The 19,395-nt window shown below is 37.6% G+C and overlaps 1 protein-coding gene across 1 annotated transcript; it reads left to right on the top strand.

The window, feature by feature from the left end:
* Positions 1–15,042: 15,042 nt before the first annotated feature.
* On the top strand, positions 15,043–18,858 carry LOC114208909 (uncharacterized). The gene is made up of 3 exons (XM_028102989.2): positions 15,043–15,096; positions 17,626–17,703; positions 18,529–18,858. The coding sequence occupies exons 1-3, from the start codon at positions 15,043–15,045 to the stop codon at positions 18,856–18,858; spliced, it is 462 nt and encodes a 153-aa protein (XP_027958790.1).
* The last annotated feature ends 537 nt before the right edge of the window (positions 18,859–19,395 follow it).

The following is a 19,395-nucleotide window of genomic DNA, read 5'->3' as shown; positions in this document are numbered from 1 at the left end:
GGCTGAGCAGAGAACCCAGTGCCGGGCTTGATCCTGGGACTCTGGGATCATGACCTGAGCTGAAGGCAGATGTTCAACCAACTGAGCCACCCAGGTGCCCCTCTGGACCCTTTTCTACAGCATGTTTATGAGAACCAAACCTCCAACAGGGCAGGGAGAATAAGCAAAACAGGCAGGCTGAGAGATTCTGAGGTTTTTTATTCGTTTGTTTGTTTGTTTTTCAGAGTTTCCAACCCTGGGCAAATTAATCTCTAAAGATCGGGAATAAAACCAAAGGGGGAGGTCAGAAGTTGTGTTTCTTGAGCATGTTGGGACTGTAAGCTAATTGTGCTTATAGTTCTAAAGCCGAGCTACACAAATGTTTAATCCCCAGGGCTTAGTGCCAAGTTCATCATACAGAGTTAAGAAATGTTTCCTGATTGTCATGAATTATACCTTGACTCACTCTGTCAACATCTTACCATTGGAAACCATGAGACATCAGCACTTGGCTTGTATTGCACTGAAACTGCTTTAACCAAGGTGCTCTTGGAACACTGAGATCTGAATTCGACCTGGCCTGTGACCCACGTGGAAGCAAATCCTCATCACCTGTCCTTGAGGTGATTCCCAACCCCATCTTGCTGCTTCCTGTCTCCTAGTTCACCCTTCAATTCTGTCTTCCTAATCTTTCCCACTGTGCCCTGTGGAATCCCTGTTGCAAAGTAAACACATTCACCTGCCATTTTAGTGTCTTTAAACAATGATTCCAGTATCTTTTTGTCTTTTTTCATAGGATAATGTTTTCTTTTGTCCTCTTTAGTGACCATTTCTCATTACTTGGTATCATTGATAGCATGTTTTGGGCAGATTGGGGGTAGCAGAGAGGGGAAGGCGAACACTCTAGTTTCCTATCATGGCTGGCAAGCCATCAAACTTATCTGTGCACAATGAAATGCACATTATTTGAAACTCTTCCACCTTTTCCCCCTCCCTGTTACAGTTGTCATTCGGCTCCTGGGCACACTCATTTGACACCTGCTCAGTCCTTTTATCTACTCAATTCCTGCCTCATCATAAGTCTCTTACTGCTTTAATACCAGTGACCACTGCTTTATGTAGTTAGTTACCATTCAGCTTCCAATAACTGATAGCCTCACCCTAGACCCGGTCATCTACAGGAACAGTTCCCCCACTGAAAGTTTAATCTTCAGTTGTGTACTCCGACCACAAACACCTCCTTTTCTGGATATCCCATTTCCTGACTTCCATTACAGCTGTTTTTGGATTTCCTTGGGACTACTAATGCTCCTGGTTTCCCCAATAAATCACCCTCCTTCAAGCATTGTCACTTCCTTGCTTCTCTATTCGAGACCAGCACCCTCACTTGTAGGCATAACTGGATCCCCTCCCTCTCTTCCATTATTCTAGAAAGCTGCAATTCAGGTTAGGTCAAAAAATTTGTCTTTTGTACTCTTCCTCCTCCCAGTAAGTGTTCTTGGAGAAGAGCATATAAACATGCATGTCGTGTTCGCTCTCTTTGTCAAAAAAAAAAAAGGTTAATCCAAGTCCCTGAGCCCCAGTCCCAGCTGGATCCACCCAATACATGTTGAGATGTTTTTAGGACATGCAAAAAAAATTTTTTTAAAGCATCTAATAGAAGCCAGATGTATAGACTCCAGATAAAAACCTGGGCAGGAGGTAGTGGTTTTGGAATTATATTCTCCACTAGATTTACTCCTTCTGCTCTCTGGTGAGCAGTGCCACCTCCATGAGGTCACAAGCCAGAAAATTGGAAGTCACCCTTCATTTTCTCCTCTCCTTTAACCCTGACACCAATTGGTCAATAATTCTTCCATTCAACCTATGAACTGTTTCTTGAATCAATTCCATCTTTTTTAACTCTACTGGTGAGATTTTATTTCACTTGTCACCTGTATTACTGTTACAGCTCCTAACTGGCTTTCCAGCTCTCTACTGACACACACTCTCCCCTATTGATGGCTTCCAGAGAATCTTTTTAAAATAAAAGAATGCATGTGAACTTTTCTCAACTCAAATGGAAAAAAATCTGTATTAGTTTTTTTTTTCCCTTCCCATAGCCTGTAAGGCCCAGTGTGGTCTCAAACCTACATGCATCTCCATCCTCACCTCTTTCCCCTTTTCCTTCCCATGTACTCTGCTGCTCAGTCCCACTGACCTTTAGCAACTCCCCAGATGTCACTCACATGTCTTCTCCTGCCTCTCCTTCACAACACATGTGCTCTCTCTGCCAGGAAGGCCTCCTCTCTTCTCTCTTCTACTCAATAACTCCTGGGTGCCTTGCCTTTTCGTTCAACCCAACAGAACATCATGCCATACAATTATGCCAACATCAGCCCAGTGTTTCTATTTGCAGAAAGTCTATTTTTTAAAAGATTTTATTTATTTATTTGTCAAAGAGAGAGAGCACAAGCGGGGGAAGCAGAAGAGGGAGAAGCAGGCTCCCCGCTGAGCAAGGAGCTGGATGTGGGACTTGATCCCAGGACCCTGGGGTCATGACCTGAGCTGGAGGCAGACGCTTAATGACTGAGCCACCCAGGCATCCCTGCAGAAAGTCTATTGACAACGAAAATGAGAACAACTTCCCTAATATTGATTTGGTATATTGGCTTTTAAAAAACTTTTCTTCAGCAGTGACAAGAAACCCATATCAAGAAACCTGATAGGACTGTTACACTTCGGAAGAAAAATTCCATTCAATCCAATAACATTTTGGCTCCAAAGCTGACAAGGGAGGGCCCATCTCTGGTGGCCCCCCAGGCTCTGGGATACCATGATCCTTTTTTCTTCATGTGCCCCCTCTTCTCATTTTATGCTTCAGAGAGGCTTCTCCCCAAGTTTGAGCCAGACCTCCCTAATGTCATCCTGAAACAGACCCAGGGAAAATCTCCAGGGTAGAGTGAAGAATAAGGAAGGGTCCTGTTAGGGTAGAATTCTCCTCTTCCCACTCGCACCCTACTTGTTTCTCCTACTAAACAAGGCCCAAGACACTGAGAACACTAGAGAGAGGTGAGGCAGATGATCAACTCTCCTTGGTAAAAACCATGGCTTAGCCTTTAGCTCTCCATTCTGTGCAGAGACCTCACAAAAGACTTCTTGATTTGGTGCTCCTTTCCATGTGCTGCTGGCATGGCTCTTTCCCATTCGTACTGTAAATTCTGAGGGTATGTTCACTCACTCATCCATTCATTCACCTATTAAACAAACACTTTTGGAGCAGAGCTTCTATGTGCCAGGCCCTGTTCTAAGGTGCACAATAGTAATCCAGATAGACAAAGTTCTTGACTCAGGGATATTACATGCTAGTGAAGTAGGCAGAAAATGCAAATAAATACCATAATTCTAGACGGAGGCACCTTAGTGGATGGAAAATACAGAATTGGCGCTAGTTTGCCCTAGCTCTAATTTGCCCGGGTACAAATCCAGCCTTTGCCAGTACTAGCTTTGTGATCTTGAGTGTGTTATTGATCTCCTCTGTAAAATGGTGATCATCATTGTATCTTGTTTGGTTGTTGTTAGGAGTGAAGCACTTGGAGCCCTGAGTAAGAGTTTTGTAGACAGAAAAAACACACAGGAAAAAGCTTGGTGTATTCAGTGCCTGCCACAAGCCTCGTGTGGCTGGAGCAATTAAGTGAAAGAAGATGAATTTAGGGGCGCCTGGGTGGCTAATTCGTTAAGCATCTGCCTTCGGCTCAGGTCATGAGACCAGGGTCCTGGGATCAAGTCCTGCATCGGGCTCCCTGCTAGGCTGGAAGCCTGCTTCTCCTTCTCCCACTCCCTCTGCTTGTGTTCTTGCTCTTGTTATTTCTCTTTCTTTGTCAAATAAATAAATAAAATCTTTAAAAAAGAGAGAGAGAAAGAAAGAAGATGAATTTGGAAAGGAGATGGCAGCCCCATCATACTGGAGCTTTATAATTTCATTTTTAAGAAATGTAAAGTCATTTAAAAATTATTTGCTTTGTGTTTTGAAATGATGGCACTAAGTTCTTTGAGAAAATGCTTACTAACTATAATTCAGGCTCAATATGAGTCATATTCGTGAGTATTTAAGCCTTAGGAACTAATGAAGGTCAAATTCTTGTTTCCTAGTTCCACTTAATGTCAGTTTGTTTGGGTTTCTCTGGTTTGGTTAATTAGCTAAAGAGCCAAATGTGGAATCTTTGACAAATGGCTGTTCAGTACAGTTCATACTGACACACTTCATTATTAATTTATAGTCGGTTCCTGATCCTACTTAAATACTTTCGAAAACTCCTCCTATTTTGCAAAAGACATAGATACCTTCTTAGATATTTTGGGGATGGTATATAGATCACCTATAATGAATTTAAAAATAGGGCAACATGTTATAAGCATTGAGGGACCAGTGAGCAAGCATGTGTGTATTTAATTGGTAGGGTTATGATTTCAATCTAAAATGGAACTGGAGGGTAAAAGTGGAAAACTCATACATATGCTCTCAGAAAAACAAAACTTAAGGACTGAGAGACTGGTTTTCTGTAAATGCCTGATTTACAGAAAACTGGTAATATTGGAATTTTCTTCTCTTTTATGGGGAGAGGGGCAGAGGGAGAGGGAGGGAGAGGGAGGGAGAGAGAATCTTAAGCAGGCTCCATGCACAGCTCAGATCCCAGTGTGGGGCTCGATCTCACAAGCCTGAGATCATGACCTGAGCCGAAATCAAGAGTAGGGACGCTTAACCGACTGAACCATCCAGGTGCCCCAATATTGGAATTTTCTTAAACGTTTGGAAATTGGTTGTCTCATATCAACCTTAGAAAGTTTTGCTTATGGTTTCTAGAGGCATGAACAAGAAATGACACAGTAGGGTTGGTTTAGCAAAATAAACTGACTTGAGCTCTGTTTGTATGACTGGATTGGTTTTGATGGCTCAGAGAATTTTCAAAGCTGGTCTCATTTGTTTTTGATTTTAACAGACTCCAACTGAGCTCTCCCCTCTTTACACCCCCTGCCTGTAAATACAGCCCACCCCAAACCCTCAACAGACTCACCTGAAGCTTGCTACAGTTTGCGTGTCTCAAGTTGCAAGGCCTCTGCTATTCCCGAATAAACTCATCCTTTTGAGCTGGTCTTAGTTTAGCTCTTTATTTAGGTCAACAATGTCTACTTAAAAAAATTAGGACTTTTCTGTCTAAGGGAGGCTCTGTCTTTTTGGTTTGCCAGATGAATCAGCACGCATTAATTGAATGCTGATATCTTCAAGACATTAGGCTAAGCATTATCTTTTAACAGGAAATATTTCTAGTATTATTCATCCTAGTCCACAGACACTCATGAGATATTTCCCTAGTGCCCAGCATTGTGCTAAGTGCTGGGAATTCCAAGGGAAGGTGATAGGATGGACTATTTTAATACTGTGTGATTAAGGCTGTGGTAGAAGAAAGTCCAGCGTGCTGTGGAAACATGCAGACGAGCAGGCGGCAGATATGGAAGTTGGCGATCTCATTTAGTTTTCGTTGTTGTTGATTATCAGGCTTGCTTTTGACTAAATCAAGTGTAGAAACACAGTCTCTTCAATTCCAATAACATTAGCAAGTTTCTTTTCCCTTATCAGGTTGTGAAGTTTTAGTGCCCCTGGCAGGAGGCTGAATGAAAACCCCCTCCAAATAGGTCCATGTCCTAATCCCTGGAGCCTGTGAATGTGACCTCACATGGCAAAAGAGACTTTGCAGATGTGATTTACTGAAGGGTCTTGAGATGGGAAGATTATCTTGGATCAGTGAGCCTAAATAATTACAAGGTTCCTTGTGGGAGTGGAGGGAGGGGGTCAGAGTTAGTAGTAAGAGATGAGATGACAGAAGCAAGAGGTGAAGAAGGGCCATGAGTGAAGGAATGCAGGTGGCCTCCAGGAGCTGAAAGAGGCAAGGAAATGAGTCTCTATCACATCCACCAAGCCTCCAGAAAGAACATGTTCCTTGTTAGTGAAATTCCTTCTTTAGGGAATCCTAAATAGACTGCAAACCTGCACATTTTATTTCTACAAACCATACACTGTCATTCTTTAGAAGTGAGAAGCTGTCTATCTCTGGCTTAGTTCATGGCTCTTATGAGGGATTGGTAAATTATTGTGAACCATTTGATCCCCCAGCTTATCCTGAATGTGGTAACTCACAGAGCAACATGACATTTCTGTGTCTCTCAGGAATCTGAGCCATCCTGGTTGGGGGCACCTCCCAAGCCCTACCCTGCCTCATGATGTAAGGAAATATAAGTGGCCAATAAACATGTCATAATGCAGATGTTCAGCTACATTAATTACCAGGGAAATCCAAATTAAAGCTACACTGAGAATTAGATTGGAAAATATTTTTTAAAAGTCTGAAAATCCAAGCATTGACAGTGATCTAGAAAAATGGGCACTTTCTACTTGTAGGAATACAGAATAGTGCAAACACTTGGGAAAATATCTTAGCATTTTCTAGTAAGTTTAAATTGTGCATACCCTGTAACATAATAACTCTACTCCAAGACAAGTGCCAGGAAGCATGGATAAGATGTTCATAACAGCATTGTTTATCTTAACAAAAAAATTTAAAAATATAAATAAATAAATGCAAGTCCAGAAGCATACAGTTTGTACCTTTACCACTTAAGTTTCTAAAGTTATATAGATGTGGAGTCTAACTATAAAGAAAAACAAGGGAATGACAAACAGATAATTTTGGGTGTTGGCTATTTCTGGGGGGAGGGAATATTATCTGGGAAGTTTATAATAGGCCTTCAGTTGTAGTCACGATTTCCACTTATTGTGACGGGCAGTAGATATATAGGTAGGTGTTTGTATTGTCATTCTTTGTATTTTTTTATTGTTAAACATTTTTTTTGTCGAATGTCTGGAAAAATCTCATAATGTTAACAAAGGTAATTACTCTTCTATCTCTCCCAACTTGTGCCACTATGTCCAAATGGTTTTAGGAGGTAGTTGCTTTTGGAATAATGGACACAAAGTTCCTAGGATCCTTTTTCATAGGGACTTTAGCCTCCATTTGCTGCTGATCAGAGCAAAAAGAAGGATATACTAACATATAGCTATATAAGAGAATGCAGGATTGAAAGTTTCTATCAAGATAATCAAAATGGGGGGCGCCTGGGTGGCTCAGTCAGTTGAGCGACCAACTCTTGATTTTGGCTCAGTTCATGATCTCAGAGTCGTGGGATCGAGCCCCGCATGGGGCTCCAAGCTAAGTGCAGAGTCTGCTTGTCCCTCTCCATCTGCTCCTACCCCCTCCCCACTCTGTCTCTCAAATAAATAAATAAAATCTTTTTTAAAAAAGATAATCAAAATGGGAACTTGGAAATCTCCAATATAATTAAACTGTGCAGCATGAATAGAATTCTCAGACTAGAAGAGGGACACCCAATACTTGTGTGCACTAATTAACTCATGATCTTCAAGTCTGTTGGGTGTCATGTATTCACAAACAAGAGACTCTAGTAGTTATAAATTACTCTGTACATTTACAGAATTTTGTAACCACAAACAGTAACTTGTCAGTTAGTCACCCAGTATTGATTAAGTTCTTATACATTGTGCAGTTGGGTACTAACCATTCAGGAAATTCATTAAAAAAAATAGGCCTCGTCCCCCACCCTTGAGGAACTGATGTTACAATATATTTAATTACAGTAGTTTGTGCTCAGTTCTGTAGCAGAGCTAACTTGGGACAATAATATCTGTGGAGAGAGAATGTAGAGTCATAGGGTAAAAATGCAGAAATACAAGGGTGCCTGGGTGGCTCAGTCAGTTAAGCATCCGACTCTTGGTTTTGGCTCAGGTCATGATCTCAGGGTCCTGAGATTGAGTCCCTCATTGAGCTATATGTTCAGTAAGGAGTCTGCTTGAGGATTCTCTCTTGCTCTCTCTTCCTTTGTCCCTCCCCATGCTCATGTACACAGGCCCTTCTCTCTCTCTTAAATAAATAAATAAATCTTTAAAAAATGCAGAAATACAGAAGGTAATTGAAGGGAAGGAATGTCTTCAGAAAAAGATGATGTCAAGAGAATGGACACCTGTCCAATGTCAAGTGTCCATGCTAGTCAATGAGAATCAGGAAAATGATTGTGGAGCAGAGAGAGCAGGATGTCACCTGGATATCAACTAGATATGTAACCAATTATTAATATGCCTCTAAGCTATAACATATGTAGACCAATTTCCTAAAGCTCAAATAAAGGATAAAAGTTTGGATGTTCAAGTCATATTTGTCAAAATATTTATGCCCTGTAAGTGGTAGCCAGAATGTCCAAGAAACCACCTTTCATTATCCTGAGCTCTTGATTAAATAATTAAATTTGTTAAATCATGTATAAGAACTTGAGCAAAATCATCTCCAATGGAAAAATTCATGTATCATAAATTGGAAAGGAAGGAAGTATTATACAATAAATGTTCTGGGAAAACTTGGTTAAATATTTGGGGAAAATGGAATTTAAATGTATTGAAGAGTTACTTGTTGAAATCAAAATATAAAAATCAGACATAATTAGCTTAGCCTTCTAAGTTTTAAAAACTTTTGTAAGTCAAAGAAATCATTCTTTTTTTCTTGTTTGAGACTTGAATCGGTTTACTAACAGAAGGAAAAAAGGAAACAGGAATCTCAGAAGACACAGTGCAAGGGTATGCCTAGCTTACATGTTTATGGACATTATGAACAACAGACTTGCCCTGTTTGACAAAAGGCAATTTGGGACAAAGCCTACAAAGACGTTTTCATTGTGTCTAAATTCGAATTAAAGCAAAGGGTCCAAATATTCTACAAAGCCTTAACTGTGCTGAAATGGATATTTGTAAAAACATGGTGGTAAAAGGAAGAGCCTAGAAGTCTGTGGACATGACATTTAAAAAGAGTATCCTCTTCAGTACTTACTCTTTGTACTTCAGAGCTTTGAAAATTGAAGTTCATAATTATTATTTGGTAATAAATCTGCATAAGTTAATGTTGAAATTCCACTGAGGAAAAAACACAAAATGCCTGTATATTTGGGTTCCTTTGATTATCTGTCTACTGTGATTTCTCATAACTTTAAGTCTTTTCTCCCTTCCTTCCATTCTTTCATTTGATTTGATCAAATCAAGCCCCTGCTGTTTCATCCCACAACGGTTGTACGTGCACTCACAAAGACAGGGAGAAGGGAAAACTGGACACTTATAGCCAGGTTTATAAGATGAAAAAAAACAGTTTTCCAGGAGTAACTCAACAGTTTTTGCTTCTAAAACCAGTTAGGCGAGTCTCTGAGGATTCTTATAAATAGACACTGTGATATAAAAAAACACAGCTTGACCACATTCTGTAAGACAGACAAGACTGAGTGTTATTTGTGCCATTTCAAAGAAATCATTCTTTTTTTTTTAAGATTTTATTTATTTATTTGACAGAGAGAGATGCAGAGAGAGAGGGAACACAAGCAGGGGGAGTGGGAGAGGGGGAAGCAGGCTTCCCGCAGTGCAGGGAGCCCTACGCGGGGCTTGATCCCAGGGCCCTGGGATCATGACCTGAGCCAAAGGCAGATGCTTAACGACTGAGCCACCTAGGCGCCCCTCAAAGAAATCATTCTTAAAGAAAAACATAGAAAAAGTAAAGTGCTGCAAAATAGCTGCAACACATGGGATAAAAAAATCATTGGTATCTTTTAAAAAGAACTTTTAAGATTTTATTTATTTATTGCAGAGAGAGAGTACACAAGCAAGGGGGTGGGAGACAGGCCAAGGGAGAAGCAGGTTGCCCACTGAGCAGAGAGCCCGATGTGGGGCTCAATCTCAGGACCCTGAGATCATGACCTGAGCTGAAGGCTGATGCTTAACCAACTGAGCCACCCAGGTGCCCCAGGTCATTGGTATCTTGATACATATAATGTTCACTAGAAAAAGGAGTACTGAACCATAGTAGTTGAATTGCCTGAAACATGAATATGAATAAACATATGAACATGAATAAACACGTGTGAATATATAAATATTAATGCTTTATAAATATGAATACTGAATATGTAAGTGGTTATTAATATCTTTAATTTTAGAGTTATGAAACAAAGCAAATGTCAACATACACACACACACAAACACACACACACACACACACACACACTTTTTTTTCTGACCTGATTAGCCAAGACTGAGGAAATGGTCAAGCAAGGAGAATGTAGTGAGTAGGGCTGTATTGTGACATTGTTTTTTTTCCCCCTAAAAGATAGTATTGATTTATTTTAGAGAGAGATAGAGAGAAAGTACGAGCAGAGGAAGGGTCAGAGGGAGAGGGAGAGAAATCCCAAGCAGAGTCCCTACTGAGTGTGGATCTGGATATTGGGCTCCATCCCAAGACCCTGATACCATGACCTGAGCTGAAATCAAGAGTTGGATGCTTAACTGACTGAGCCATCCAGATGCCCCCATCTTGTAACATTGTTAGTGACAGTGTAATCTGGTACAATTTTCTTCAACAATTTGACAATTTTTATTGAGTTCTGATCTAATTAATTCCACTTCTAGATTGCAACCTAAAAAAAAAAATCACAAATTGTGAAAAAACTGTTTTATTGAATCAGTAAAAGAGAAACAATCTGAATACTTAAGCAATGGAAATGTGGTTAAATAAACTCTTACTTTCATGTAATGGGCTGTTATGTGGCCAATAAAATACACAAAACCAAACAGAAAGGAATAAGTATCTTTAGATATGCATTGAAAAAAGTCTGTATGGAATCCATCACATTTCAATAGTGGATAAACAATTATTTTCTAATTTCTGAACTATCTTCAAAATGTATATTTATATTACTTTATATATTTATATTACTTTTTATATTTATTTTATACTTTATAAATGTACTTTATATTATATTTGTATATATTTATATTATCTTTATATTATATTTATTTATATTACTTTTATTTATTTATAAATATTTATATTTATGTTACTTTTCTAACTGGAAAAACATAAATGAAATCAGATGTTTCATAACCTAATGGAAAAAAATGATAAGAGAAGCAAGATAGTAAAGTGAGGGGAGTGAGTGGAGTAATGGAAACTAAAGTTAATGTATTTATAATGGAAGGATGAATCTAGTCTGGTGGATGCTTGTTTTTTTTTCAAATAGTCATAGAACATTGTTTTAAAACTGAAGTACAAAAGAAATCCAAAAAATCATAAATGAATGCAATTCATGTATGTTACTTCATATCTTATTTACATCAGAGGATTCATCTACTAAGTGATTTGTTTATTCGATTTCCATCTGAACAATCAATTTTCTGGTTCTACATGGGTTTTTGACTTAGATTCGGGGTTGAATTTCTGCTCTTCAGCAACTATTGGTTTTGCAACTTGAAGGACATTTCTTAAACTCCTTGAGGGTTGGTTTCCTCATCTGTAATATGGGCATAATACTTTTTCATAGGGCATTTTTGAAGGTTAAAGTACTTTATGTACCTATTGTAGTCCCGGACACATAAGTGTTTGCTTTTATTAGATTAGAGAAAAATGTTTTCACAAAGAAGCATTGAATTTTGTATATTTTAGTATATATGAACACTTACATCAATATATATTGTCTATATATTTATATATAATATATAGTTAATATGTATATTTATATATAATTGTTAACATTTTAGTATATATATACTTATATACATTTATATAGTACATATACATTTTAGTATATACATATAATGTGTGTATCATAAAACTTCATTTATGGGGCACCTGGGTGGCTCAGCCAGTTTAGGGTCTGCCTTCTGCTCAGGTCGCGATCTCGGAGTCCTGAGATCAAGCCCCACTTGGGGCTGGCTCCCTGCTTAGCAAGGGGTCTGCTTCTTCCTCTCCCTCTGCCCCTGCCCCCCCTACTCATGCTCAATGCCTCTCTCTCGCTCTCTCAAATAAATAAATAAAAGCTTTAAAAACAACAACAACAATAAAACTTGATTTATTTTAGGGTGTTTTAACTTCTATTATTTTGGTCTATCAATTTTTTTTTCATACTCTACTGAGCTTCTAGATAACTTTCTCAGAATTCTACATTTCCCTATTGGGGATTCCATAGCAACAGGAGAGAAACAGAAATTGATCTTCTCCTTCTTCTTCTTCTTTTTTTTTTTTTTGATTTCTATCTGATGCCAAGAAGAAGCACAAATGTCAATTAGCATTGACACAGGAATCAACTTTCATTACAACAGAACCCAGAAACAATCTCTTCAGTTCTTCTAAGGATTCTGAACAATTGCCTCTCCATTTTCCTTTGTTGATAAAGCAAAGGAAGCCCAGCAAGTGTCCGCAGAAATCCAGATGCAGGTTGGCTGCTATGCTCTAGTGCTTCGTGATCTTGGCTGAGTAACCAGCATTCAGTAGCTGGGCAAAGGCAACAGACTTATGCTCTTGTTCCTTTCTCTAGGGAGAAAGGTGGAGATCAAACTTTGATGGTCAAGGTGGAGATCAAACTTACATGGCTTGGGTCATGAATGCTTAGACCAGACCATAAAATTGAAGGTTTAGGTTCAAGTCTGCGCATCGATAATAATTAATATACTTGCAGAACCAACAAATAAACAAAACAAGCTGTGCATGAGCTCACTGGTGCACAATGATTAACACAAAGAATGTGGCGCCCCAGCAGTAACCTTGTTCCCTGCTGAGAGGCACCAAAGTTCAGTGGCCTGAGCACCTTTGATGAAGTGAGGCACTAAACCCCAGGGTAAGAAGCTATTTAGGCTGGTGTTGAAAGAGGGCACCATCATTAAGCAAACCTCAACCTTAATTACCATAAAGCAACTGGATTTTTTTCTCTTTTTTTTTAACCGGGCCACAGGTACAGCAACTAGTTTATTTTATGGTTTACTTCTGACTGTGACATCAGGCCTCTAAACTACAGATTTCAGTGCATCACGCCTAGCCAAAATGCAAATGGAGCTTCCACGTTACTTGTCAGAGAGTTGTTACGAACACAGAGGAAAGAGAGAGTATTGAAAAAAATCAGAAAGAATTTTATTAGAGCTCTCCAATGCATCTCAATAAGTAGTTACTTTTAACTTACATCATAGACAGAGAAATTGTCATGTTTGGTGCCTAGTTATAAGATGAACACCCATGTTATCACACTCAAGTCAAAAGTAGGATACTTCCAGCCCCTCTTGAGTCCCTCCACATTGTATCCAGCCCCAATTATGCTTTTCTCCATCCCCTGAGATGTAACCACTATTATGAATTTTACGTTAATCTTTTCCTTGCTTTTTAAAAAATGGATGTATCACTTATGAATGTATCTCTAAATGAAACAGTTTAGTTTAATGTCTCTGTTATTTTTCCCACTACATTTTATTTGTCAGAATCATAGATTTGATGGGCTTAGTAATAGTTTATTCATTTTCATTGGTGAAAGAATTTTATTGTACAAATATATCACAATTTACTTATCTATTCTGCTATTGATGTGAATTTGGGGCATTTTCAAAAAATTGATAAATAATGCTACTATAAACATTTGTGTGTGTGTGTTTCCTCTGGGAACATACTAGGAGTGGAATTGTTAGATCATATAGTATATGAATATCTTCCAATTTACTAGATAATATCAAATGCTTTTCAAGTTGTCTTACCAATTTATGATGCTGCCAGCCGTATATTTATTTAGGATTTCATGATAATTTACTCATTTAAATTTCATAATTTTTTTCCATTTAAAAGTAGTACACCTCTATTAGTAGATTTATTTCTAGATACTTGAAAATATTCTTTAAATATCTCTTTAGGTTTTTAGTTTCCTGAATATCTGTTGCTGACATACAAAACTATGAAACAGTTACTTATACAAAACAAATGTAAAATAAGTTTAATTATAAGTCATTTAATATTTGCTTAATGAGAAGTCCAGAGGTTTGGAATTCGTTACATACTTTTTTTTTCATGAATCTACTTATCACACAATAAGAAGATATGTCCGCTTTTGAATTAGGATATGTGTAAATTTATTAATATTTTGGAAATTCATGTCATTAGCCTCCCTGCTGGAAGTTGTTGGCTTACAGGAAATGCATGATTAAGAAGGATCTTTAAAGTCATTTTTTTCTCCATTCCATACTGCATGCCACATTGTCAAAGGCCCAGGGAGCATTAATTCTCAGATTGATGTAAAACACCACTTCAGTTTTGCATGCTGTATCATGTGAACTTCTCCATGGGAGAAATGGAAAGGTACCAAAGACATTGTTTCTTTTCTAGTTCTTGCTCATCAAAAAGATTGGGGTTCATGAGAAGTGGTGACATCATTACATAGCCTAAAGCAACACAAATTTACATAGAAGCAGATCAGATTTACTGTGGATAATCCTTGATTCATACAATCAGGAGCTAATGAAGTATACTTATTTCTTATTTTTATCTTTATTTTTGGCTAAAACCATTTTAGTAAGTTTTTATTTCCCTTGTCCATCTCAGTATAGCCACTGACTTCAACAGCACTGTAGATTTTATTCACCATTCACCTAAATCTATCATGACCCTGTAATCTCAATATTGTTTTATTTCTGGAAAATTTTTAAATTAGTCATTACCATAATCCCTCTGCTTAGCCACAGAATATTCTGTAATGTTCATAATCAAGGAGTGGCTGTGTGGGGTTTTTTTTAAGAAACAAAAGCTAAATTCCTAACCCATGAGAAATCAAGTTTTCGTGATTTTTTAAATAAATTGTGTGAGATAAGGAGGGCAAGGGTTTTTATCTGCTCAGAATCCTGGAGTCATTCTTACAGCTGAGATAACTTTCTGCGTGTTGTTTTTCTGAAGGGAGCAAATTTTTCTATTTGTTTTTCTTCAGCAAGCGTACATCGTGTACTTTCGGGTTGAATTTGGAAATTTTTTTGGAAAATAGATGATTATTGTTTTACATAATCCAGATTGAATAAATCCAGTTATTAATTTAACATAAATCCAGGATTTTCCAACTTCTCATCCACAAAGTGAGTATAGACTTCTCTGGAGTTGCATTTGAGATACCAGCACCCTCAGAATGCATGGCGACCAGCATCATGCTGTGGATATTGAACAGAGTCCAGTAGAGCTGGTGAGTACCAATGCCTTGCTTTCCTGTCTCATAGTGTTGCTTTCAACATTTAACATGTAACACTTCAAGAAAGTTAGGTTGCGTTTTTCTGATTTTACTATTATAGGATGAAAGAAATCTGAGATGTTATTACCAGTAATCACAAGTGTTGAGGGGGGTTATTTAATATGCCAGATACTGCTTTTCATATCATTTGGGAATTGTGCATTAGACTTTTTGCCTAAATTTTGATATTTTGCCTGAATTTTGACATTTGTATATAAGGTACCTGTAGACAAAATTTTTAGTAAATTATTTGGAATGTTGTTTATAGCACACATTAATATTATTTATTATTATTTATTTATGTTTATTTTATATTGTTTATATTATTATTTATTATTGTATATTTTGATCCAACAAGAATATTTATTCTCACTGGCCCATTTGTGTGTATTTAAAGTAGTAATTTATGGAAAATGTCTCACAGGGAGACTTATGCTGCAAATGTGTTACCCTAGTAATATAAAAATCATATTTCTTAGAACATGTATGGGGTCTCATTCCTCATCCAAACAAATCTCTTCATTTTATATATCAGGGAATTGAAAAATTAAGAGTCCACTTAGCTAGTGGAAGAGTCAGAAATAGAACTCAGATTTCTCATATATAAGCTCATTTTTAAAAAAGATTTTATTTATTTATTTGAGAGAGAGAATGAGCAAATGAGAGAGAGAGAGAGAGATAATCATGAGCAGAGGGAAAGGGAGAAGCAGGCTCCCCGCTGAGCAGGGAGCCCCACATGGGGCTCGATCCCAGGACCCTGAGATCATGACCTGAGCCAAAGGCAGACGCTTAACCGACTGAGCCACACAGGCACCCCTAAATCTCATTATAAGGAACTACTTTTCAGAAAACTTTACTATTATGTTCATAATAAGGAAAAATGAATTTTAAATCAACCTGAGTTTGTAGAACCAAGAGATGAATCAGAAGAAATAAACAGAAAGATAGGACTTGATAAAATAATTGTTTTGCCACTTGAAGGTTATATTTGTGACCACTTTTGGGATTCAACAACTAGACTGTCATAAACTTCATTTATAGGATGACTCATATTTCAGGGAAGTTACAAAATGTCATTGCTTTAATAGCATATATACATCATTTTATTTCCTTCTCCTTTTCATTATAAATAAAATATGAGTTATGTTATTTTCCCACATGCCAAAATCTATGCAATTTATTCCATTTAAGCCAAATAATTAGATAATCTAGCTAAAAAAAAACCAAGCAAACAAACAAAAACAAACAAAAAATGCAAATAGTGAAACTGACTTCGGAAACCATAAAAAGGAATGTTTGGATTTCCCCTTTTTTTTTGGTAATCTGACAGCCTATAACTTCTTAGATTCCCCAAAACAACAAGTAGAATTTTTTTTTACAATTACTGAGTTTATTTGCTTATTTTAGAGCATTTGGAAAATACAACAATAACAAAGAAAAAAGAAAAAAATCACCCATGATCCCTCCCAGAAAAAAAAAATCACTGCAAATATTTTGCTTCCTGTCCCCTCTCCCATCCAAACTAATTTTATTCTTATAATTGCTTTATTTTGCCACATGAAATTTTTATCAATTTACCTAAGTTTTTCCTCCCCAAATCCCATAAAGATATTAATTAAAATTCAGAGATGTGAAAGCTTATACTGCTGAAGTTTTTTTATAAGAGGACATTTATCCAAGTTGTCTTTTTGTTCCTCAGTAAAGTTTTGTGGCTTTCTTTATATAAGTCCTATGGCATTTGATATGCTTAGCCATTTTATATTGCTTTATTGCTATGAATAGCAGTTGCTAGGACATGCACACACACAGAAAACAAGTGCTGTTACGTATATTTTTCATATTTTTATAATCAGCAAATTTAATGAGTTCTCATTCCTTTTGAGAGATTGTATGGTTGATTATTTGGGATCTTGTTTGTAAACAGTCATATGATGTAGAAAAAAATGTTAATTCTATCTTCACATTTCCATTATTCACACATACTGATGAGAACTTCTAGAAAAACATTACCTAATACTGGTGTTATGAGATGTTCTTCACTTCTCCTGACTTTAAAGGAATGTGCCTGATGTCTCACTGTTAAATATGATGTTAGTCATTGTTTTGAGGTAAACATTCCTTGTCACATTTGGGAATTACTATTTTATTTGTAGTTCTTTGAGATTTGTATTGTTTCTCTGTTTTTGTCAAGACTGAATGCTGAAATTTGTGAAAATGATCCTTGGGCATCTATTGAATCAATTATTTTATTTTTTCTTCATTGATCATTTGATGTGAAAAATGTATTTGTACAATTCCTATCATTATACCATTTACTAGAGTTTCAGATTCTTCTGGAACTTGGTTGGTTCTTCATTTAATACATGTTGGATTCACATCGTTTATATGTGCTTCATTTGTTTATGTTCCCAGATAAAACTTTCTTCATCTTTAACAATAAGACTTGTTTGTTTATTTATTTATTTAAAATGTCTTTCTCTGCAGTTGCCCAGAAATCCATACTGTTCGAATGAAGGAACCCACTGTGGTTGTAGATTACCCACTGTGACCCAGCGGCAGTGGGTAAGATTTGGGACTGGGGAGAGGTGGGGAGTCTTTAGCAGTCCGTGGACCACTGGTGAAATGGGGCAGGCAGGCCCTGCTCTACAGACTCCCTGCTGGGCTCTCGTGACCTTTCACTCCCTCACTGGCCCCACTTCTCCTGTGTTGCCTGTCCACAAGCTTCTGGTGACACCCGGGACCCACAACCCCCAACAGTTTATCAGAGCTTCATTCTATTCCTTGAAGACCCTACCCATACCAGAGCTAATACATTTTGTATTTTGATATCTTTCCAAGCTCAATGAAAGTCCTCTTATGTATGTTTAAGAGATAAAAATGTATTTAAACATTTTTCTAATTATAAAATTTCAATATGTAATATGAAAATAGGAGATAATAATGAGCAAAAGAACACCTGCAATTTTCCATCACTCAAAGATAACCAATCTAAATGTTTTGATATGCGTTTTCATAATTTTCTTAACCATGAGGACTAACTAGATAATTTATATTGCGATGTTAGTAGTAGTTGATAATAACTTAACAGTAATATATTCCAGAGGCAATCTATTTGCATTTGAGATGATGCCTTATGCTTTAGTACAAAGAGGTAACTCAGAGGGAACTTTTCGTCCTCATGGACTTGTGGACAAGTTGTGTGTGTGTGTGAGAGAGCGCGACAAAGAGAGAGGTAGGGAATGAGAGAAAGAGATAGCTGATAAACTGTACTTTAAATTATAGCATTTGGAGTAATGAAACAGGTTAGCCTTATTCTAACTGAAATCTGTTACCTAAATCACTACTATGTCATTTGCTGAAATATTCACTTTTTATAATTCACTGCAGGTGACAGCAAAACCATGGTCACTCTGGAAAACATTTCTGGTGTGTCTTTTGGCCTGTCTAATTGCCACAGCACTTGTTGTTCTGGTCTTATATTTTGTCCACTTTGGCAAGCCCACCAACAGTACCACTATCATCATTCATGCAGATGGAAAGTCGAATCATGTCACCTGCATCCCTGGTTCTACCCCATCTCCTGCCTCATCAGCCCTGCCTGGATCTCCTACCCCTGTGCCCAACCAAAGCTCCTCTGCCAAGGCATCTCCATCCTTCATGGAAACGACCAAAACAACAACACTGGAGCATGAAATTATCATTGAAGATCGAAAATGACATTTTTGAGCCCTTAGCACTCTTCCAGCCAGATCAACACCCTCACCCAGGAGGAGGCATGTCCAGGTGTCCTGTCTTCCCTGTCAAGAGGTTGCAAAGCTTGCCCTTTTTGCTCCAATCATTTGCTGTATTCCCATATGGTAATGACTCAGTCTTGCGCCTTCCAATGTTCAAATGATTGGAAAAAAATTTTTTTTTCAGCTGAGCCTGATTGATTCATTCACGCTGGGGCCCAGAGTTTCCTTTTCATCCCTCCTATACAACCAACTTTATTCTTCACAAATGGGGGTTTCAACTGAGGAAGAGGCTGCCAGGTGGATCCCGCTCTACTTCACTCCCTGCCTATTGGTTCTTAAGCCAGTATTTACCATCTAGTTGTTGCTTATTTTACAATCTCATATACTTCATTATTTTCATCATTTGTATTCCAATAGGGAGAAGGAAATATTCAATTAAAGTAGTTAATGAGTAAGAGTTTTTAAATACCTGTTGGTTATTATAGACACATTTCTCTTGGTGGGAAACCCAGAAAAGAGA

Source organism: Eumetopias jubatus, unplaced genomic scaffold (genome assembly GCF_037043125.1).
Source record: "Eumetopias jubatus isolate StellerSeaLion01/CBP00866 unplaced genomic scaffold, mEumJub1_p1.0 scaffold_16, whole genome shotgun sequence".
NCBI lineage: Eukaryota > Metazoa > Chordata > Mammalia > Carnivora > Otariidae > Eumetopias > Eumetopias jubatus.
The sequence above is the reverse complement of the archived record's forward strand: the minus strand, read 5'-3'. Positions and strand labels throughout refer to the sequence as shown.